Consider the following 24,452-nt stretch of genomic DNA (forward strand, 5'->3'; position numbering starts at 1 on the left):
CACACACACACACACACACACACACACACACACACACACACACACACTTTTCCGCAAATTACTCAACTCAAAGAGTGCTTAAATATGTCCTGTTATTCCTGCCCCAAACCAGAATACATTATAAGCATGAATTGTTTGTGTTTATAACCAGGAGGCAGAGCTGTCAACAAAAAAGCAGAACAAGTAATTGACAAGATCCCAAATATGTATGGACATCCAGTGTTTTCCCCTCCAATGACACTGGCCAAAATCAACATACATGGGAGTAGATTAAACAAACGTACATTATAAACTTTATAATGTGCATTAAACGTTAAATATTAACTTTCCCCTTTCCGTGCTCCTCTTTTCCTCGGAAAAGCCCCTCTGTGTTTTCTGGGCTCTTTGTGTCCTTAGCGCCTTCTCATGACAGACGCTCTCTTGAGCTCAACTCCTGCCCCAACACTTCTTTTCATGCAGTTCCTGCCCCTGACACAGATACCCTTTGTCCTCTGTACTGGGCCCTAGCGCCCCTCATTTACAACCCCCTTTAGCCTCATTATTTGCTGCTGACATCCTCATTCACCCTCCCCGCCTGTGAAGTGGAAATTCTCTACATCCAGCCTCTCACACAGATTTAGGGAGGATCTGACCCCTTCACATTGGTGCGGAGCGGCACAGAGAGGCCACCTGGCGTACACAGGGCAGAGGAGATGAGAGAGGGAGGTGTCAGCAGCGCAGCCAGGCAGCAAGGGCAGCTGTGCTAACTGACCCCCTTGATGCCTTTCCACACCCAGCGGCACAATCCTCAGGAGTCAGTGCCACCAACAGGACTGCGAGTTTCACTTGGCTGCCAAGGCTGATGGTGTCCCACTCAGACAGGTGTGGAACTGCTCTCCCCAGAGCCAGGGAAACAGCAGCACCTGGAGGGTAAGCCTTCAGGGCATGCCAGTGACCCCCTTCCGTGTGAAGGGGCGGGGCCCAGAGATCACTTCACAGCCCCACTGCAGGCAGGTAATCCAGAGGCACAGGAGGTAGGACCTTTAGCTCATTGGCAGGTGGAAAAGATATTCAGATGCTGCATTAACAACCATCCATCACACAGATCTCAAGGGTAACGAGTTGCGGAGCATATTGTGATAATTTGGCCTGGGGTCTGGATGACCCACATCAGAAAGAAAAGATCACAGGCATCTAGCCAGATGCAGATGAACGAGGTGTTTCTGCCCCCACCATCTGAGAACGCAAGAACAATGCAAGACAAAGGGTGGGCATGGCCCCTCAGTAACAGAATAGATATTACTGTATCCACATCTCTAGATGCTCTCTCCTGCCTGTCAGCTGGCATCACCTCTGTCTTACGTGGTTTAAGGTCCCATCAACTTGCTCTTGTCCAAGCCGCTAGCTCATCTAGTCTCGCAGGTAGCAGGAAAACTGCACCATCTGAATCAATTGGAAGACCAAACATAGGGCTGCCTGTCATTTGAGTAGTGATGGCAGTACAGCCCAGATCATCTGACTGCTTCTCCTTCTGGCTTTGTGCAATTTGGAATACAGGAATTGTCACACCCCATCAGACCAGTGATACCTCTAGTCCAGTATCCGGTCTGATGGTGGCGAGTACCACCTGCTGCAGAGGCAGAACATTACTCTCTGGGATCTCTCTATGTGAAAAGAAAGGAACCACTGAAGCTCAATCCCCTTCAACTAACCGGTGTCCAAAGCCTCATGGCCAACCTTGTTAAACGCTCTGTGATCTTGTTAAAAACATGCCTGGATATTTGCCCTTTCTCCATCAGTAGAGCACCAACCCAACTATATTTTCTTTCCGGCGCTACTGATTTTTCTGTTAACACGTATTATGTTTTATTGTTCTCCGGTTGCTATTATAAACACTGCATCACTATATCAAAGAATAAAGTGGGGGCCCAATATAGTTTAAATGAATGACTTTACTTCCTTGCAGAGACCAAATGCGAAGCTCTGGTTTCCTTGGCGAATGGGAAGGCACTGTATGAGAATAATACAGTTGGCAGCAGAGCAGCATATTACTGTGACAGAGGATACAGCTTGGAAGGGGAGCCCATAGCAGAATGCACGGGAACTGGAAGCTGGAGTCACCCAATCCCGCTGTGCAAACGTGAGTGTTTGCTCTTTAAGGAAGATTTCTAAGCATTAAAGGACAAATTCTGCTCTTTGTTTAAACCACTGTTAATTGAGAGTAAATCCATTGGCTTCGATAGAGCTAACCCAGCTTTATACTGGTGTGACTGAGCAGAATTGGTCAAGTTCAAAATCAAATATATTTGCATATCCCAGTTTTTCCTCACTTAGTGAAGTTCTGTAACTTAAGTGAAACTTTCCTTACATAGCGAAATTTAATCTTCCGCTATTCTGCGGTGTTGGGGGACACCTGTGTGCATGGTGGAGAACTGAATAGTCCTGAGGCACATTAAATATAACATCTGCCTACAGATGTTTGTGAAATTGAGAGAGTAAACTGTTCCGCAGCAGGTGACTTTATTTGGAAAAGGGCTTTAAATGGATTGAAATCTGCCCCTCTGCCCCCCATGTAACCTTATTTGGCTGTAACTGATCTTAGATCTGTCTTGCGTTGCACTAGCTGGATCATCTCATTTTTTTAAACAAGAGACCAATGTGTCTTTAGCTTCATAGAAGCAGCATCCCCTCTGCTGTTGTACTGAATCCTTGTCACATTTGTCATACGACTCGTCCTATTGAAATCAATGGAAATGCTCCCATGAGGAAGGTCAGGAAGGTTTAGCCCAAAATTACAGTGTACAGGAACAATAGGTGACCTGTAAACTCTGTTGAATATTAATACTCTTCACTGTGTGAACCCTTAGGGACAGATTTCCTGGCACTCCGCCGCTTCTCTACATTGTTCCGGTGCCACTAAGCCGCTGTAAATCCAACTGAACCCAAAGGGTCTGCTTCTCGTTTACATGAAAACCTCTTTACTTTGCTCTAGCAGTGCAGGGGGATCTTAAAGCAATGTAAATTACATTGACATCCTCTTCAATGCCTGCTTCTACTGCCAGGGGGAAATCCTGAGCCCACTGAAGTCAAGGGGAGTTTTGCCATTGGTTTCAGCCGAACGTGGTGTAAAGTAACATTAGCGTAAATGAGAATCAGGCCTGTTATCTTTATTTCGTGACCTCAAGCCTCACAACTTTACACCTGTTTAAAGGTGAAACTGGGGAGCAATCGATCCATTCATTCATTCTGCTGGTTTTGCAATTTGATGATGAAAAGAGGGAGAGAGTTTGCAGACATGCTTTACAAATATTTTTTCTCCCTTCCCCCCCACACTTGAACAGCAAATCCTTGTCCTGTGCCTTTCATAATCCCAGAGAATGCTCGCCTGTCTGAGACAGAATTTTATGTCGGCCAGAAAGTATCGATCAAGTGCAGGGAGGGCTATGAACTTAAAGGGCACGCTGCAATGACCTGTAACCCTGACGAGACTTGGACACCAGCGAGAGCTAAATGTGAAAGTAAGTGTACAAACTGAATTCACGGCAGACGTTGTGAGAAGCTGGCTGGGAGATGCCCCGTGATCGTATACCCCTCCGGCATATTTCTCTGTTGGTGGGCAGCCCTAACAAGAAGGCCTAATGTCACTCTCTTCTACTTACAACTTTTAAGCACCAGTACGTAAGCCATTGCCCCTGGCTGGCAGTTGGAGGGGAGTGGGGGGAATGTCTTCAAAATGGCTGCCGGGCACATTATACACATTCGCTGTTTGATTTGCTCTGCACAATGTTGTGTCTGCTACAATGAAGCCCTATCTCCTGGTCGCACCCTTTCTCTGTTCCCCACCATGCCCAGTTTCCCCCTTCTCACCAGGGCTAAGTTTGGTGCTAGTGCAGAGGTCTCTTTTCATTGCTAGACACCGTGTGCATTTCTCTGCACCACGCAGAAGCCTCTCTCTGCAGAGCTTTCCTCCCCACACTCCTCTTGGCAGCGCTCAGCATCCTGCAGGCTCGCACCCTAACCAGACAGGGACATTATGTACCGTATTGTCAACGAGTTCCCAGATGCTGCAGCTCGTCAGCCCATTGTGGCTTCTTCGTATTTTTCTTTAGAGATTTCTTGTGGGCCCCCTGCTCACATTGAAAACGCCTTGGCCCGTGGTACCTTTTATCAGTATGGAGACATGATCACCTACTCGTGCTACAGCGGGTTCATGCTGGAGGGGTCCCTGAGAACTGTGTGTTTAGAAAATGGAACCTGGACAAAACCGCCTGCCTGCAAAGGTAAGAGTCTTTTTTTTAACTGTGTGCTGGTGCTTTTCCTAACCTGCTGTACAAACACACAAGGAGAAATTCCCATACGACTTCACTGTAGCCACAATTTAACCCGTTGCGCGTAAAGTACAAACTCACGCCCTTTCTGCTTTAAAATAAACAAACACCCAAACAAACAAATAAATAGACTAACTTAAACCTTCTCCCTAACCTTGGCTGCTTCTGGGGTTCCTCTTTCAAGGACTGCATATCTCATACCCCAGATCAGCGTTTCTCAGATGTGGCCACCAGGGGCTTTTCTTGCGGCCACAGCCTCCTGGGCTGTGATTGGGGGGGGAAGCAGTGGCCCCTCCGGAGATACAAATGCTGGAGGTGTAGGCAGCTGGTGAATTCCACACTTTCTCGGGGGCTGGAGCAGCAGGCTTTGGTGGCTTCAGATTCCATCCCCGCGGTAGCAGGCTCTGGCCCCAGGCTCATCACCCCCACCATCCTCTCTGGGCCCCACTGCCTCCCTCCCCATCCAGGGCTTAATTTGTCCCAGGGCTTGCCAGGGCTGAGTAAGTAAGTCTGTTGTGAAAAGTGATATTAACAAACATACAAATATCACTTTTCACAGAAGCAGACTTACTAGCTAGCAAGTTTGTTTTTAAAAAAGCAACCAAAAAAAGCAAAAGAAACAACAACAAAAAGACAAGAACATGCAAAGTACCTTATTTATGTTTCTGTTCTGTTTAGTTCCACTAAAGAATAGAGACCACTGTACACTATTTTTATTACTGAGTCTGAAAAAATCCTACATAGATAAATTACAATGATTTGGACATGTATATGTGCATATTTATTTGTTTTTCCTAAAATTAATTACGTATTTTAGGAAAAATTGTCAGCGCGGCCACCAGCAAGAGTTGGTAGCCGCACTCTGAGACCACCAAAAAATGTGTTGTGAGAACTCCTGCCCTAGATCCCCTCTCTCCAGAGAGTCATTCACACATCAGTTATAATCAGCAGGGGGAACAAGTTTCCTACCGCTATGCATCTACAGAATACACTTAATCCTTTCCCAGGCGGAACAACACGTGCTAAACAAATACTACCAGCCTGTTACATTCGGATACTTAAAGAAATTTAGCTTTTTACTGTTAAGGCAGAGCACTGCAGGAAAGGAAGGTGGCTGATACAACTGGTGCTTATTCCATCATTGTTGTTTAGCTTCTGCGTGTTGCTGAAAACAACTGTCTGCAGTAAGATGTGCAGAGATAAACTGATACAGCTGTACTGAAATAATGCACACTGAGCACGGAGGAAGCATCACAGCATCTGTGTTGGCCAGTTTAAGTACAGAACTGTAAGGACTAGAAGATTTGATTGACAAATGGGCATGTATTTGCATAGCTGCATTTGCATGCAAATATACCCTAATTGTAGCACATATGAAAGTTAGTATTTAAACACCTATGCACCCGTTTGCACAACAGTTGCAGTGATTAATCGTACATACATGGGTGCACAAACTCACATATTTTGCATGTAGACCTAGAGTCTGTGTGTGTCTGTTTCTTGCTCCCTCTCTATTTTTAAACCTGTCCCTAAATGGTGGAGAAGTGATCTTGAAGATAAAGACCGGACAGTCCATTCAGTGTCACAGAGCTATCAGTGGGAATTCTTGTCAGTAACTGTGTGTGTGTGTGTGTGTGTGTGTTAGATATATATGTGTATACAATAAAAGCATACATACATTAAGAAGTATGTCACCATTAAAAAGCTGGCTTTTACCAGAAATTATTACAAAGTGGTACGTGAGATGGCACGGTTCTTCCCTTTATTTAGAATAGGAAATAACTGCATTGTGGCTATTAGCAAATGTTGATACTTTATTGGCAATCACTGTGCTTGTGTGGGTATGTATTTATGTCTAGCACTAAGTATATATAAACTACAGGGGCAGCTTTAGCTTTTTTACCACCCCAAGCACAGCAGGCAGGCTGCCTTCGGCGGCATGCCTGCGGGAGGTCCACGTACCCGCTGCCGAATTGCCGCCGAATCCGTGGACCTCCTGCAGGCACGCTGCCGAAGGCTACCTGACTGCCGCCCTTGCAGGGACCGGCAGGGCGCCCCTCGCGGCTTGCTGCCGCCGCTGATAAACTACTACACTATGACGTAGCGGTATAGAATCATAGAAGAATAGGACTGGAAGGGACCTTGAAAGGTCATTGAGTCCAGTCCTCTGCCTTCACAGCAGGACCAAGTACTGTCCCTGACAGATTTTTGCCCCAGATCCCTAAATGGCCCCCTCAAGGATTGAACTCACAACCCTGGGTTTAGCCAGGCCAATGCTCAAACCACTGAGCTATAGGAGTTACATACTTCCCTTAGCTGAGGAAGTGCGTCCTGAGCTTTGGAGACTTCCCAGTTGAAATCCCAGACAAGCCCCCACTTGTAACGCCAACAGACAGGGGTGGCATGTTTGTAGAAATTTTGGTGGTGCCCAGAACCTGCCCAAACTTCGTCCCCCCAAACTCCGCCTCCCACCTGCCCAAGGCTCTGGGAGGGAGTTTGGGGATGGGAGGGGTGCAGAGGGATGGGGTGCAGGGGTGAGGGCTGTGGGGTGTGGCTGCAGATGAGGGGTTAGGAGTGTGGGAGGGGCTCAGGGCAAGAGTAGAGGTGTAGGGGGTGAGGGCTCTGTCTGAGGCTGGCAATGGGGGGTTTGGGGAGTGGGAGGGGCTCAGGGCAAGAGTAGGAGTGTGGGGGGTGAGGGCTTTGGCTGGGACTGGGGATGAGGTGTTTGGGGTGTGGGAGGGGCTCAGGGCTTGGGCAGAGGGTCAGGGTGCGGGGGGGATGAGGGCTCTGGCTGGGACTGGGGATAAGGTGTTTGGGGTGCTGGAGGGGCTCAGGGCTTGGGCAGAGGGTTGAGGGTGCGGTGGGGGGGTGAAAGCTCTGACTGGGGGTGTGGGCTCTGGGTTGGGGCAGGGCTGGGGATGAGTTTGCGGTGCAGGCAGGCTGCTCCGGGACAGGGACCAGAGAGGGGGACTCCCCCCAGCCCTTTCCCTGCCGGCAGCAGCAAGCTCTGGGGGAGGAGCCCCCCTTTCCTGCACCCCCCCCCCCGTCACTGCATGTGCTCCTAGGGCCCCTCTCAGGTCCAGGAATCTCCCTCGCCTTCCCCGTGGTGGGTGCCGGGGGGCGCTGCGTGCGCCTCCTCCCCTGCTGTTGCCCCTGACTGTAGCCTCACTGGGGGTGAGGGATGGGGCTGCCTCCTTGCCCAGCATGGGGCAGGCGCGGTGACTGCGGGCGGGGGGGCCCCCTGTACTGCTGGAGGGTCACATTGGAAAAGGGAAGGGTCTGAGGGGGAAGGGCAGTCTCAGAGTCAGTCTGCCCTGGCAGTGGTGATGGGGGGCACTAGGACCCTGCGGCAGCAGTTGCTGCCCGGAGGCAGCACACGGAAGAGACAGGGACACTGCTCCAGGGGGCCTGTGAAAGGCGAGGGGGGGGGGGGGGGGGGGGCGCAAGGCGGGGCCGGGGGGCCCCGGGGGGGGGGGGGGGGGGGGCTGGGGGGGGGGCCGGGGGGGGCGGAGGGGGACACTCGGCCCCAAGTATTGCTGGAGCTGGGCTCCTGGCTCTGAATATTGCTGGTGCCCGAGCACCACGTGGATATGGAACTCGCCGCCTATGCCAACAGACCCTGATCATCGGGGAGCAGGATTGAACCTCTGGAGCTTAGTGCATGAGCCTCTACTGCATGAGCTAAAAGCCAACTGGCTGTTAGCTTTGGCTGTAGAGCAGATTCATTTTATCTCTCTCTCTTATAAGTGGTTTCACTGCCACTAGATGGGACAGAACACCACACCCAGAAGGTGTGTGGGTTACACAAGCGCTCTTGCATCAGAGGGAAGAATGGTTTTGTTGCTAATGTACTGGTTTGGGACACCAGAGACGTGACTTCAGTTCCAGCTCTTCCTATGAGACCTTACGTAACTCAATTCCCCATCTGTAAAATCTTCCTCCCCACCCTTTTCTGTTTCGACTGCAAGCACTTTGGGGCAGGGATTCTGTACAATGCCTAACGCAATGGGGCCTCAACTTCTGCTGTGACTTCTAGTCACTAATATAATACAAAAACTATTGTCAATGATGGTGAATCTTATGAGTAAAGGCCCTTGAAAAGTCATGTTGCCCTGCTCTCCAATAATGGTTTCCCATGGTCACCCTAGATAGAGCACTTTGACAAGGTCCAAATCTAAAAGGTTTGTGACTTCTTAGCACTTCACAGATTTAAAAAGCCACTCCTGGGCTTCCATGTATATCACAATGCTGCCTTGTGATAGCAATGGAGCACCATCACAGTTGCTAGAGTGGAGGGCCCAGCAGCAAAGTGAAGATGATGGGTGACTTTTCCAAGGTGCTTTACGTGACTTAGGAGCCCAAGTCCTATTAAAAGACAGACTCTCAATTTTTTTGAGAATTTTTCCCACTCTCACTTTAACACTCATTGTGGACGTGAGGATGTAGAAGTGATCTCTGTGTGAGGTTTCTGGAATTAGTTAGACATCGACTAGCAAAGATGTTTTGGGTAAGTTTGTGGTGTTAACATTTGACTGCTGATCTGTCATAAAAGCTTTGGGTTCTAGCCCGATTATAGTGTAACGCTGCAAGTTGTTGTTAGTCTTCATTCCTCTTTAACATTTGCTATTTAAACACAGCCCTGAAGTGTGTTAAGGCTTTAGAGATGTCGGATAAGGCAGCTCCTTACCACAAAAGAGCTTACAGCCCGAGGGCCTGATTCTGCATTCTACTACCAAATGTGCAGCCTGATCCAGAGGCCCCTGCGAGTCAGCAGGACACTTTGCATTGGCTTGAATAGGCTTTGGATGAGTCTCATGGCACTTACTACCATAATTAGTCTCACTGAAGTTGCTGGGTCTATTCATAGTCATAAGCACTATGGGTAAAATTTTCAAAAAGGCCTCAGCGCCTTAGAAGTCTACAGTGCATTTTCAAAAGTGGCATTGGCCTGAGGAGCCAGAGACCTCGTCTACCCGGAAAAATTAAATCCATCTAGCTATGTCATCACTCGGGGATGTGAAAAATTTCACACCCTGTGCGATGTAGTTAGGTCAACCTAATCCCTGCTGTAGATGCAGCTAGGTCTTCTGTTGACCTAGCTACAGCCTCTCGGCGAGGTGAACCAACTACAACAACGGAAAAACCCCTTCCGTGGATGTACAAAGCATCTACCCTACTGTTCTACAGTGGCACAGCTCCACCACCATGGCTGTGTGGCGTAGACACGGCCTCGGTCTCATGAAAGCCAAAGGATGAGGAAAGGGATGTAATATAACAAAAACAGCTATTAAACAATTCCGGCAGACACGCAGTTTGTTAGTTCCATGATTCTGCTTTCTTTTTGCCTTATATTTATAAATGTTAATGGTTCTAATATAATGTAAACCATATACATTCCGACATTTAAAAAAATTAAAGCCTAGAAGTCCTGCTCCAGAAGAACATGGATCTCTATTGCTCACTGTTTAGCAATCCCCAGCCTCTTAGCTTTCCTTCCCTCCCTTCTCCAAATACCAGTGGCTTGAGGTGGCCTTGGAGATGAAGGGGTTAATATACTAACACACAAAGCGCTATCCCAGACCTGGCAACTCTAGATATTAATGCAGTATGTTAATAATTTCCCGCCTCCTTCCCCTAAAACAAGAATAAAAAGGACCAAAGATATTCATGAGAGAAAAGGCTTATGTTTCCTTGATATATGTGAAAGTGATCTTTTAGAACTGCTTTATAAACAAGGCTGAATATTTTCCTAACAAAAGGCCTACACAGTATCTAAGGCTTTGTGATCTACATCAGAAGCAACATGAAAACAACCAGCATAATGAATCACGTAGCTTTTGACACCAGTGGTTAGTTATTAATGTCCCAAGCCTGCAAGAAATGTCTAACCCAACTAAACAAAGTAATTAATGTGAATATTATAATTAAAAAATACAGACTGTGTAGTAATTGGGAGAGCACAGCTGCGCTTGTCTGAACTGTATCTAGTTAAAGATCACACTGATTCTGATCTCCGTGACATTGGTGTAGATCTGGAGTAACTCCACTGAACTCAGTGGAGTTACACCAGCATAAGCTAATTCGAGTGAGATCATATTCAAGCTCCCAGTTGGGAAACCAGCGACAGTATCCATGGAGCTCACGATCTGCCCACCACCAAACGTAGGACAAAGAGCCAGTCTGAGAGCCAAACGAAGAACCGTAGGGCACTGCACGTCGTTTTAAAGGACATAGGCTGAATTTCCTGAGCAAAAAACAGTGATATGTATCTTTTGTTTTTCTCTCCAGCATTTCCCATGTAACTAATTTGCAAGAAAAAAAATGAGAACACCAAAAATGTGTGGTTTAGAGCTTCCTTTGGCTCTAAAGCAAGGGACTTCTTTCAAAAAGGTAGTTGAGAGCTATAGTTGTAGTCTGTTCCATTCTATTCTGGGTCTTGTACCGTGCTCGTCACTGTAGTATCTCTTACTTTCTGTAGCCTAATAAAATTTTGCACTTACATATCACTTTTGATTAGCAATAGTTAAGGCTAAGGTTTTGTCACACATACTTTTAGTAAAATTCACGGACAGGGCACGGGCAACAAAGAAAAATTCACGGAAGCCCGTGACCTATCCATGACTTTTGCTAAAAATATGCATGACAAAATGGGGAGCTGTGGGGGTCCCCACACCACCCCTGGGGGCCAGGCTTGGAGTTGTGGGACACCCCAGGCGCCCGCGGCAGCTCCCGGGCACCCCAGCCGCCTGTGTCGGCTCCAAGCTCCCGGGTGCCCCGCCCAACTGTCTGTGGCAGCTCTGAGCTCCTGGACACCCTGCTGCCCATGGCTGCCTGCAGCGGCTCTGAGCTCCCGGGGCACCCAGGGCACTCCCTCCCCTGCCTGTAGTGGCTGGTAGCTCGGGGCCCCGCAGTTTTCAGCCACCACAGGTGGGCTCAAGTCACAGAGGTCTCTGGTAGTCACAGATTCCGTGACTTCTGTGACAAAATGGTAGCCCTAGCAATAGTAGTAATACTTATTGTATCAGAGGATTTCAGTGCACTTTCTAAAACTCAGGTTTTGCAATGCATTATCCCAGTTTCACAGATCATAACATTACTGGGAGTCACCAGATAGCATTGTTACAGATCATTTTACTAATTCTGCTTCACTGACTGGATACGTAGTTGTAGCATGGAGAAACGTTGTGTTTCTTTTTTAAAAGCTGTGCAGTGAATTTGGCCCCCTCTGCACAAGACTTTTGGACTGGGCTCATCCCAGGGTGCAGAGCTACTGCCAAACAGCTTGTTCCCAGCCAGCTAACAAAAACACTACGTGGTGTCAAATCTGAGGCATACAGAGGGTAAGTGGCTTGCTCAAGGTCACATGGAAAGTCTGTGGCAGAGCTGAGAAGAGAAGCCAGAAGTCCAGTTCTCCTCTTATTTACATTAGCTTTACACCAGTATAACTCCTTTGACTTCAATGGAGTTAATCCTCATTTACACTAGTGTGAGAGGAGAGGACGTTAGGTCTTCTAACATCCAGTCCCATCTCTGAAGCTCAAGACTGCCTTTCTCTTCTCTTGCCTGCTCTACTATTCAATGATCTCCACGGCCATAGGCACACGGTCTCTCATTCCCTGGAGCTATATATAACAAGTGCACATCGGAATAATACTGTCTTATTCTTCATATAGAATTTCAAAACCAGGGCTGGCCACAGGAACAAGAAAAGCAACCCTCTGAATTGCAGAGCTTACCTGGGGCAATGCATACCAAACAAGCTCTGTATTTCACAGACCAACTTTATCTCCTTTTCCAGTGGCAGAGTGGGGACACATCTCACAGCCAACTCTTACTGGTAGTTTGGGACTCCTGGTAGCATAAAGCCAGCCTTGTTTATGTCAGCCTATTTTATTTACCTACTCATACGATATACACCTGGGACATCACTCAGGCGAAGTGTGGATCACAGGCAGTTTCGAAGCTTTACACTTAAGATACAATCCTTAAAAATGTTTGCCCCAGCTTTTAAATGGCTTTTGTTTAAGCTTCCTCGTAATAGTACTATAACTTAACTAGTATTCAGAAAAACGAGGTTGCCTATTATTTCACAATAATATACACATAGTGGTGAATCACTGTGGTGTTGTTAACTTTCTTAGAACTACAGCTGTGTGAAACTTTTTATTACGAGATCCCAGACTTTGCAAAACTCTGATTCAGGTTTCTTCAGAAACGCAACAGGCAGTTCAGGCTTTGACACAAAAGCTTTACAACCTTCGGCCCAGTTTCAGGGGAATCCAAACGGGGGGCTGGAACAATTTGTGTAGTGGGGGTGCTGAGAGCCATTGAACCAAACTGTAAACCCTGCATAAAATGGAAACCACTTCAAGCCAGGAGATGCAGCAGCACCCCTAGTTCCAGCACCTGTGAATCCAAGCTATGGTTTCACATTGAAACTGTGAAACTTGCAGCAAAACCTAGTTAAACTTGGCTATTTCAGTGGTAGTTTTGGATTGGTTCAAACATGCAATTTATAAGTATTTTAATGGTTCATCATATTTAGACTACTAATGAACCAGATCTGGGGCTCTCTCAACCCTAAACCTACATTTCACTTGCCCTAATAACTGTTAAATAAGAGAGACATTTACAATTCATTGTGTGTTTATAATTGCCACTAATTAAAATGTCTTGTGATTCTTTATTTGTATTGTAGTAATACCCAGAGGCCTTGATCTAAGATTGGGGCCCCACTATGGTAGGCACTGTTCACACACATGATAAAAACAGTCTCTGCCCTGGAGAACTTACAGTCTAAGTGACTTATATTTACTTTGTTACACAGTTTTGCAAACCGCAGTGTTTGTAAATAAACAGATACATGGTACAGTGTTACCACAGATTATCACAAAGTACTCTTCAGTCTTTTGTGGTGTTAATGCAATAAATCATTGATGCTGCTATTCTGTTTTCTCTTATTTTAATGACAGAAGGTAGATTATACCTGACAGCTTTGCCTTGTTTTTATGCCAAGACTGAGGAAAGGAAACTTGATTTTATCTTTCCCCATGTCTTGGACTTAATTTTTTTTACAGGAGTGAGGGGATGGGGAACTACAGTATTTGGTTTTTGTTTTATGAAACAAGAAGGAAAATTCAGGTGAGAGACATCTTGCAAAATTGTCAAAAAAATTACCACCTTCGGCAAAAAAATTACTTGCCCGTTCTTACCATGATAATGACAGTAGAAAAAAATATTTTATTCTCCTTTCAAAAATCATATTTGACTCAAACAATTGAGCAAGTAAAATTTTGCAAGGCTGGTTGGTTGAACACCTCAGTATAAATATAATAATTTACATTAATTAATGAGCAAGTCATCCATTAGAGGGCAGTATTAAACACACACAAGCACACTACATACTCTGCAATCAAGGCAAAGCTTGTCTTTGAGTTTTGCTGAATTCATTTGTCTTAATAACAAGGACTGGGTAAGATGCAGAGCTCTGGGCAGAACACTTTCTGAATATTAACTGACCCATGTCTTGACTGGATTGTGTTATTATTTTCCAGCCATTTGTCGATTCCCGTGTCAGAACGGCGGAGTCTGTGAGCGACCAAACGCATGCTCCTGTCCAGAAGGCTGGATGGGCCGTCTCTGCGAAGAGCGTATGTACATCATCTCACAATGTAGCTTGAAGATATGCAGTAGATAAGAGATGTGGATTTACAGGATGTCACAATGGATGTGATGGGACAATTATTGACTTAAAGTTTCAAAATGGCAAAGGCCATAACCTATTCTGTTTAGCAAATTAGATATGGACTGCAACAGAGGACATAGAATAATAGAAGATTAGGGTTGGAAGAGACCTCAGGAGGTCATCTAGTCCAACCCCCTGCTCAAAGCAGGACCAACACCAACTAAATCATCCCAGCCAGGGCTTTGTCAAGCTGGGTCTTAAAAACCTCTAAGAATGGAGATTCCACCATCTCCCTAGGTAACCCATTCCAATGCTTCACCACTGTGAAATAGTGCTTCCTAATAGCCAAATGATCTTGCTAGGTCGTGTGGAATAAAAGTGTTCCAAACAGAAAACAGCATAGTGCTAATGTAGATCCGGAGGACAGATCTACACACAAATGTGCACTGGTTTAGTTGAACCAATGTAAAGCCCTATGTGCACAGTCTCTGGTTCTGGTTCCAGAAGGTCTTATTTCAGTTTAATTTAAACCTTCCTAGTAAAAGGAAATATGCCTGGTCCAAACCAAAATAAGTATGTCCACATAACCTTTTGCACCAGTTTAACTACATTGGTTTAAAATCACTCCTGACATTAAACCAGCGCAAGTCTGCATGCAAACAAGCCCTAATATACTGACAGTTACTTAGCAACCACAACTCTAACTGACTTCTTTGAAGTTGTGAGGGCCCAGCACCTGTCCAGATCAGCCCCTAAGTCATGAAAGTTCATCTTGTCATTGGAGGAAATTTTGGACCTAATTCTTCAGTATCTTGCAGCTGGTGTAGTCATATACACCTGTGAAAAATAGGTTTAAAATTCTGCCATTCTGATTTGGTTGCAGCAAAAACCCAGTTTGCTCTGATTTTAATTAGGTGTAAATGACTACACAAGGCAGTGGAGCTATGCCTCCTTTATTTATGTCTGTGGTAGGCAATGGAAAGCTGGCACTGGTTGAAAGAAAGAAGTCAATCACGTCTCCTCTCTTTGTTCAACTCCTCTTGAACAGGATATCCTGGCCACACTGCCTAGGCTAGCAAACAAATGGGATTTTCCATGCCTTCATTCTCACAAATGTTGTTATTCCCCAATCTCTCCCTTACCTAGCAAGTGCAGTGTGGCACATTCCCTTCTGTCAGAAAGATGGACAAGTGTCTCCCTTAGTCAGTCAGTCATAGAAGCTGTGCCTGGCAGAGGTGAAGTAGTTAAAAATCTGTAATGCACTCAGTTTTGTCCACATCCTGTGAGGAAAAGTTTGGCTTAGGACTTAAAAGTTGGACCTGTTTTAAGAAAAACACTTTTCGGTTCCTAGGAATTTAATTGCACATCATGCTGGAGACTAAACAGCTTGGGGCATCTGAACAGGCTTTCACCTCTTGAACTCTGGTTTGGTTCTAGTATTGGTTGGAAATAGCTGAAATCCCTGTTTGTGATTAGATGTAACCGGGAACCGCACCATTAATTGTCATGTTTGTCGGCAGTCTCAGCAGAGAGACTAAGTATCGAATGGCCATGGAGACTCTTACAAGGCCACATTACTCAGCACAGGCGCTGACTTTCCAATCCGAACCCCGGCTCTGTCCCAGGCCCTGCCCCCCACTCCACCCCCCACTCACCCATTCCCCCATCCCCACCCCACCTTGCCCCACCTCTTCCCACCCCATTTCGCCTCCCCCAGAGCCTCTTGCATGCCACAAAACAGCTGATCGCGGGAGGCACAGGGAGGGAGGGAGAGGCGCTGATCGGCAGGGCCACCGGCAGGCGGGAGAGGCTCAGCACCCACCATTTTTTCCCTGTGGGTGCTCCAGCCCCAGAGCACCAACGGATTTGGTGCCTGTGTTACTCAGCCCTCAATGAGGCATAATTCCTAGCGACTCTATGAGAGTTTTGCCCAAATACAATATTGAATAAAAGCTACATAGGGATTTTAGGACATTGCCCATAATTATTATTTATACAGGGTCATAGAGAGTGCATGGTGCTATACAGACACATAAAAGAGACAGGCCACTGCCCCAGGAGGTTTACAGGCTCATTTCAACATGACTCAGTATGGGATAGCAGTAAACCCCAGGAGTAGTGGGTGTGTTGTGGGAAGAGCTAGAGTTACAGCAGTAAAAGACTGAGATTTATGCTATGGGTTGTGCGCACATCTTTATTTACTAATATAATTACAAAACGTATCGAGTAGTTTGCATAGCTAGATGTTAGTGGTCAGGTAATACAATGATGTCCCTCTGGCACCTTCGCCACCCACAGCCCCTCCTGACTTTCTGCAGCCTGCCAAGCCCTGTGCCTATGGGAGCTGGTGCTGGATTTCCCCTCTAGGTACAAAGGATCATTTTGTGAGTAAGGGGCTGGACTGGGGCTGGGTTCGAATCTGGGATCTGCCACACACGCCCTGTGTGACCTAGGGAAAGTCGTTTAGGCCCACATCCACAAAAGTATTTAGGCTCCTAACTTCCATTAAAATCAGTAGAAGTTGGAAGCCTAATACCTTTGTGAATCTGGGCCTTAGTCTCTCTGTGCCTCAGTACCCCATCTGTAAAATGGGGATAATAGCACGGCTCGACCTCACAGGGGTGTTGTGAGGATAAACACATTAATGTGGGTAATACTGCACTTCTGGAGCCCATGAATATAGAGATATCTGGATAGATAGGCAAATATTTCCTTCTATAGTTAGTACTCAGAGATGAACCTGAACCAGGAAAAATGTCCTCAGACATCAGGGTTTTGAAATCCCAATCTGAGTCATGCTGCTTGGGACCATCTCTAGTTATTATTGTCACTGTACTTAGGAGTGTTGCATGTAAGTAGAGACCCATGGAAAAGAATGGCAGATCCCTTTACAGTTAACAAAGCTGAATTTGATTAAAGTATTAATATTGTTTGTCGTGGCCAGTACATCATGTTTAAAAACAATCTATTAAATCCACTTACTTCCTGCAGCTGCTGCTGCTAAGTCTGGGCCTGGGCTGTGCCACACCGAATTGGCTCCATGAAAGTGAGGAGAAGAAATTTGGCAAACAAATGGTTTGGCCTTCGGTGTTACAAACTCCAGCTGAATAGTGCCTTTACATAGTCTCTCTTTTGCAATCTCTGTCCCCCTTCCTTCACACACACACTTCCCCTACTCCAGAGGTTCAGGGTGAGGTGAGCGTGCCCAGCACCTTGCAACATCGATGAAACGTCATAACTGATTTCCTTACCTTCCTGGTAACAACAACGCTTAGCCTTGTCCTCAGCTTTGGAAGACTAATGTGAGGCTCCTGGTCATTTTGATCTGCCATCCCAATTCATAGCCAGTCTCCCTGTATACACAACGGAACGGACAGCTGACTAGTTACATTAGAGTTCCCACACATACATGCGCTCTCTCTCTTGTTTATGCAAAAACGGTAACTGAATGGAGAGTCACATACAATGGGTTTTAAACCATCCTACTTCATTTTGTGGCATTGTTTCCCATATAAAGAGAGTCAATCATTAATACATAAGGACCTAATCTTGATTGGTGCTGAGTACCTGCACCTCCCCTCCACTTCAGCAGCAGATGCCAGTGTTGAGCAACCTCTCACAGTCAGGCTTCAGCTGAGGTTACAAAACTCTGACAGGATTCAGTCACCTAATATTTCATGGTGCATTTGACTCAAGGGGCGGGGCTGGGGGGGTGGGGAAGCTTATAGCGTGACTGGCTCTGCCTCCTGAGACTAGCTCTGCTGCCCTGAGAAATGTGGAGGGACCCTAATTTAACAGTATAAACAAAAGAGTAATCCAATGGCAGCATGGAAGTCCCATTCCTTCTCGTGCCTATTTTTGGCTTTGCCTCTGCTGTGCCGTAAAGGACATGGGATCAGACTTCTCAGTCCCCAGATAGGGCACGTGGCTCCCTCTTCAGGGATGAAAGAAACCCAGTTGAGAATGCCACCGAAGCTGAAGAATAACTGAATTTGACCTATTCATTTCAATGTGTTCTGATGAAGTGCCCACCACAGAGTTTCACTGGGGTTGTCGTCTGAACCAACTGAGAAGCCTTTACAGCAGCCAAGCCCACTGGGTTTCACCCAGTTCTTCTTCTCTTGTGGCATCTCCATTAGTGAAGGTTTGCAAGCATGGTAGTCCATTCTCCACAATCTTCTGCTAATCTCTTTGTGGATCACTAGTCCTTTTAATCCCCATCGTCCATCCAAGATCTTTTGCTGCCTCGTGTCCTTCTGCCATCAGCTTTCCCCTCCAGTGCCCATAAACATGCATCGCCTGTGAACCTCTTAAAATGTGCCTTAAATCTTTCTTTTCATAAAATCTCTGACCAGCGTTTGCTGAGTTCCAATCTTCACCCAGTTAGGACACAGAAATTCCCATTGTCAGGGACATTTTGCAGAGCTCTCCTACTCACGGGGTCTGCAGAGCAGGACTTTATTTTGGGGCCTGATTATGGTCTTTATCCCTCTTGGTGAGCACTCGCGTGAGGATTGTAATGGGATTACTCATGTGAGTAAGTGCTTGGTGGTGTGAGTGAAAAGTTAGCACAACAGCGGCAGACTTGCTTACAGTAGTGGTGCAGGGAATCCAGTCCGGTTTTTAATGCACACTCCAAGGATTCAGACTATTTGTCATCAAAATACATCTCGCTGCTGTGTCTTATTTGGACAACCGCAACAAACATTTTAAACAGGTTTTGCCTAAAAGTCATCATCCTGAATTGCTTCTGCTAACATTCATATTGCTCTTGTGATATTAGCAAGCAAACTGAGATTTAAACCACACAGACAGCTCTCAGAGCATACTCCCCTTGAACCAAATGGGCGGTTTCAGGTTACTTTGTTGTTTTATGGTTTGGAGTTTGTATTGTGGATATTTTATTAATATGTATGTAGTTACAAGTACATATTATTTTCCACAATTTCCCTTGCATATGGAGGTAGATATATGTATATAGATATAATATCAGACAGTATCTTTCTATCAACCTACCTATCAAAATATAATGGATAGATGATCAATGATAGATCGATCGTCTATTTCTTATCACTGTGGTATCTAGGTGCAGATACAGTGTCTCTTGATCGCCAAAAGGTTTTTCCATAAAGCACTCTCTATCTGTTGTTCTCATCTATCCACTGTTACTTCCGGTTTTTTCCTTCTCCTTTTCTCTTCCTCCTTCACTCTCATTTTCTCCCCACTTCTCCTTGTACATAACAGTCTCCGAGTATGTGAAAGGTACATAAAGAGAAGCATGATAAATTGTTCAGCTTATCCACTGAGGACAGAACAAGAAGTGATGGGCTTAAATTACAACAAGGGAGATTTAGCTTAGGCATTACGTAGGCTGACCAGACAGCAAGTGTCAAAAATCGGGACAGGAGGTGGGGGGTAATAGGTGCCTATGTGAGAAAAAGACCCCAAAATCAGGACTGTCCCTATAAAATCAGGAGATCTGGTCACCCTAGGCATTAGGGAAAACTTCCTAACAGTAAGGGCAGTTAAGCCCTGGAATAAATGGCCTAGGGAGGCTGTGGAATCCCCATCACTGGAGGTTTTTAAGAACAGGTTAGACCAGGGGTGGGCAAACTACAGCCTGTGGGCTGCATCCGGCCCGTCAGACCTTTTAATCCAGCCCTCAAGTTCCCGCCGGGGAGCCGGGTTAGGAGCTTTCCCTGCTCCAGTGCTCCAGCCGGGGAGCGGGGTCTCCGCACGGCTCCCGGAAGCAGGGGCAGCCAGGGGACTCTGCACGCTGCCCCCACCACAAGCGCCGGCTCTGCAGCTCCCATTGGCCAGGATCCCAACCTGGAGCACCCTCCTGCACCCCAAACCCCTCATCCCCAGCCCCATCCCAGAGTCTGCAACCCCAGCCGGAGCCTCACCCCCCCATGCACCCCAATCCCCTGCCCCAGCCGGCCCTCCATACAATTTCCATACCGAGACGTGGCCCTCGGGCCAAAAAGTTTGCCCACCCCTGGGTTAGACAAACACCTGTCAGGGATGGTCTAGATAACACTTAGTCCTGCCTCAGCGCAGGGGACTGGATGGGATGACCTACTGAGGTCCCTTCCAGTCCTACATTTCTTTGACTCTATGTTCAGCCTCTCATGCCCAGTGCACAAATGCAAGCTGCAGCAGGGACGGGATGAGAAAGGCCCAGTATAGGTCTGATGTATTTGAAGCTGAAATTATTTACTCCCCATTGTTAGGCCAAATGCAGATTTGCTGCCTATGGATGAGTTTTATTCTCCTTGTAAACAGACCACACGCAACACTCCTGATAGTGGGTAGAAAACAATTGATGAGCTGAGCTTTTGGTGGAAAAAAGGTTTTGTTCGGCTCTTCTCAACTTCCCTCTCTCCTTCCCTGGTGCTAATGTTTTTCTTCTTTGTCCTTCCTCTCCCTTTATTTTTTCTTAGCAATATGCATCCTGCCTTGTCTGAACGGAGGTCGCTGTGTGGCCCCCTACCAATGTGATTGCCCAGCTGGGTGGACTGGATCGCGCTGTCATACGGGTAAAACTACTTTTACTCACCTATGTTTCCTTTTCCAGCGTTTGTTGTTATCAGCACCAAGCAAGGCAATATAGAGGCATTTCACAGGGCTCTGTGGTAACCACTGACTGGCTCAGAAAAAAAAAATTACTTAATATTCCTGGAGGGTTTGATCTCCACTGCTGCAGGCCATTTTCAGAATAATGTTGTTCTTGATTAGTCTGCAAAGCAGCCTGCTCCCATTATCAAGGGAGCTTTCTGTTAAGGACCTGCAGATAGAAGAGAGGATTCCCACTGCCCATTTCCAAGGAAAGGAATATTACCATATCACCCGACCAAGGACTGAGCAGAAAGCATGCGTCTGAATTATTGCCGGAGCGTAAGAGTTGCTGAGCATCCGCAGTTCACGCTGACTTCAGTGGGACTGCAGGTGTTCCACATCTCTTTTCTCTGAGAGATTTGTGTGAACACCAACCTTTGCATTTGTGTTTGTCACTTTGATCTATCCCACTGTCCAGTGTTAATTTGTGAGGAAAATGGTACCTAGCACAAATAAATATGAGCAGAATTTGAACCTGTCCTTGAAAGACCCTCATGTTACTTAGTTTTCAGTAGTCACTTGTGGGTGACTGCTGACGGCATGGAGAAGAGGCAGGGGGGAAAGAGATGGACATCTTAGTATGTTAGACAGTCTAAACTCAAGTGATGCAGTTTGTGCCTTGTGTACAGTACATTAGTAGAGAGCTCAGACCTTCAATACTTATTGCTCGTTGTTTGTTTATTCCTTTGGAATACTTGAGCATCCATCCCTAGCTCTCAGTGTAAGCCGTGTTAACTACATGTTCTGTATGTAGGTCAAGGTATGTTTAGCAGTGTTCTGGCTGTGCTAGTGAGCGGTGCTCTGCAGAGGTCCAGCACCCGCACACCAGTTGCCAGAGGCATTCTGTCTTCGGAAGGCAGAGGAGAGAGGCAGACAGAATTATTATGCATTATGCAAACAGTGTGCTAGGTGCTTAGGGCAGAGTCCTTCCAAGAGGCGCGATATGCACAAGCCTCTACGACTGAACTCCTTAAAATGCTGTAGCATGAGCTCCCCTCAGCTCGTGCCACTAATGAGGTGCTTGGATGGTATTGGGACCAGGCCATATCCCCAGCTTGGCCTTCTGGAGTGCTTCTAGAGTGCAGCAGCTCAGGTCTTGCTCACTCTCCCCTGCGCTGCCATTCTGGCTGCCCTGTGCGCGTGTGCAAGAGGAGGGAAGCATTGCCTGCACCTTCTCTCCTCGCTTGTGCCCATACAGGGCTAGCCAGAATCCCAGCCATAGTATCTAGTTTAGACAATCCAAAGGACAGAGTAGTGGCCCTATTTTTAAACCTCCAAATAGATCGGGGGGAGGGGGGAAATCTATGCCTTGGACTCACTGAGCTGCACTGCTACGTTTGAAATACTTTAAAGAATTGCGGGTCTGACGATCCCTTCCCACTGGTGTAAATTAGAATTACAGACTTGAGTGGAGTTACCCAATGGTGTAAGTGAAAGAAGAATCAGGCCCTGTTTCTATAGCCACGTTGATCACACTTTATATTAAGGTTCTATTTACAAATGATTTATCCAAGCTTAATAAATGAGAGCTGTCATGAACACATTGCAGACATAAGCAGAATGTGTTATAGATGTTTATAATACCATCAGCTAAAGGTGTTATAGATGGTTATAAGTAACCTGTTGGGCTTGATAACACTCAGCTAGCCCTTTAATAAAAGATGCATTAATCATGAATTTACCCTTTATAAACTGTTTTTAAATGGAATCTTAAGTGTGGCACAGTTTAACGGAGTATAGGGCCTGATTCTGCCCCTATATAGCTCTTTACACCAGTTAATTGGACTGACTTCAGGAGCATTACTCTAATTTACGCTGGTGTAAGTCAGCGTCAGTGTTTTGCCATTAATTAATAAATATAGCAGGTCAGCAAATCTGAGGGAGATGCCATGTGATATGCCGCAGGCCTAAGCATTCTTCTGAAAATCAAGATGCGAAAGTAAAAATTTTTAAACAAATCTAAGAGTAAAAATAATGTAATATTTTCTGAAGAGTTTTGTGTACCACAGTATGCAGTAACGTTCCCTCTAATATTTTACAAAGCACCATAGGAATTATTGCTGTTATGTCTGGATGACCTAGGAGATTGGAGACAGGATACACAGCGTTTCTCTTAAGCCATTTGAAACCATGCCAGATTGGAAATAACCCAGAATTATTATCACCTAATGGTTGTTCCGCAACCCATATGTTATTTCTAGTGGACAGGTCTGCCCATCACAAAATCCATCATCAAAACTGGCATCCTCATTGGCATTTTCAGCAGAAAGGCCAACATTAGATTAGTTATGGAGATACCGAACTCGCCTCTCACTTTTCAGTCAGTCTGTGAAGGTTGGAGTTTTTTGAGGCACATTGGTGATGTGAGGTCAGGTGTGGGGAGGTTTGTACCACTGCTGCCCTGACTGGACCTGTGCTATGGATAAAGAGAGAATTAAATACAGTTACATGGATTTTTTTTAAAGAATCTAAAGTAGTTTTCAGCGTGACGTAATTCATTATATTTAATGTGCAGAGAATGGTCCGTTTCTGTAACCACCTGACATAATTTTGGTGCTGTATCGCCCCCCATCCCTCCCTTTAAATGGATTGGGGTAGTGTAACACCAGCTGCTTTTGCCGATTCTTGCCAAGCGCTCCCCTTTCTGTCTTCTGTGGCTCCATTTTTTAATCAGTTTCTGGATAGTGGTGCATTCTCGGTGCCTAAGTATTGTCAACAGCGGCTGTCTTACTCACTATGTTTTGCTTTTCCTCACCAAGACTGTATCATCTGCTTAAGCGATTTTACATTTTTCAACTGTCCTGTGCTATAACATCTTCCATTATGAAGCTCATTAAATTTGTCTTCTAGTCTATCCTAGTAATCATATCGCACTTCGTCTCATGGACTCAGGGTTGACAGGAAGACTTGGGGCTTTGTCTTTTTCTCTCTGTTTGCCTGATGTCCATTTGGCTGACACAGCAGAGTAACTGCAGCTGCTTCATGCTGTCCCGACACTACCAAATGGGCTTGGTGTTTCTTCACTACTTGAAGTGTAGTTCACTTACGCACTTCTCATGGCTGTGAAGTTTCTGTCAGGAAGCTGTCGTCATTCTCTGCTTCTCCTCTGTTTCCATGTTCAGCTGTTACTTTATCGAGAATTACTCCTCCTCAGAAGTTAGTTTTTAAGTGGCTCTTTTGTCATCATGTTCTCCTTTTCATCTGGTATATTTCCCCCCTTGCGACCATGTTGAGTTTCTGCTTTTCTGCACGCAGTTCTGGGTATTGTTTGTGTCTCTCCTTCCGAGCAAACATCCATGTTTCATCTCTGAAAATGAGGCCTTCTTTCCTATTGATCTCTCTGATGTGCTACGTTAACTCCTCCTACTGCTTATATTTGCATTCCACTTTGCTTGCCTGAGCTTGGAGCAGTAACGCATGTTTTAAAGTCAACATAAAATATTCCATTGAATGTTTCCTGCTGCTATGCATATCACAGCAGCTAGCAAAAATAGCAAAGAGGGTTGATTCACACTTAACAAAGATCCACTTCTGAGCTTATTCTTTCCAGAGCAAATGGTCATATCCAAACACATTTTCAGGGTCGGGTTTTTTTTTTTAATATTATGGTTTTGAGAACACCTTGGTCCCTCCTGTTCTCTGCCTGTGGCACACAAGAGTTTAGTCTCATGAGAGCTGTAGTACTTTTGTCTAAACCAGGTTATTGGGTTCAGTACGGCTGGGTGGGGTTTACTGGGCTCATTCTGTGACTAACAGAATGATACATACAGGGCTAAATGGATTTTCAAAACTTAACCTCCAAGATGAAAACTATTCTAATCCTACTGGAGTACATATGTATA

At 46.0% G+C, this 24,452-nt stretch overlaps 1 protein-coding gene across 1 annotated transcript in view; it reads left to right on the plus strand.

Moving 5' to 3' along the window:
* The window catches only part of LOC113405318 (sushi, von Willebrand factor type A, EGF and pentraxin domain-containing protein 1-like), a 169,722-nt gene that overhangs the window by 139,632 nt on the left and 5,638 nt on the right, over positions 1-24,452 (plus strand). The window contains exons 42-46 of the mRNA XM_026646401.2: positions 1,946-2,119; positions 3,321-3,497; positions 4,089-4,259; positions 13,862-13,957; positions 20,436-20,531. Of these exons, the coding sequence (XP_026502186.1) occupies positions 1,946-2,119; positions 3,321-3,497; positions 4,089-4,259; positions 13,862-13,957; positions 20,436-20,531 (714 nt within the window). The remainder of the gene's footprint in view (positions 1-1,945; positions 2,120-3,320; positions 3,498-4,088; positions 4,260-13,861; positions 13,958-20,435; positions 20,532-24,452) is intronic.

Source organism: Terrapene carolina, unplaced genomic scaffold, assembly GCF_002925995.2.
Source record: "Terrapene carolina triunguis isolate 2854851 unplaced genomic scaffold, T_m_triunguis-2.0 Scaffold35022, whole genome shotgun sequence".
NCBI classification, from domain to species: domain Eukaryota; kingdom Metazoa; phylum Chordata; order Testudines; family Emydidae; genus Terrapene; species Terrapene triunguis.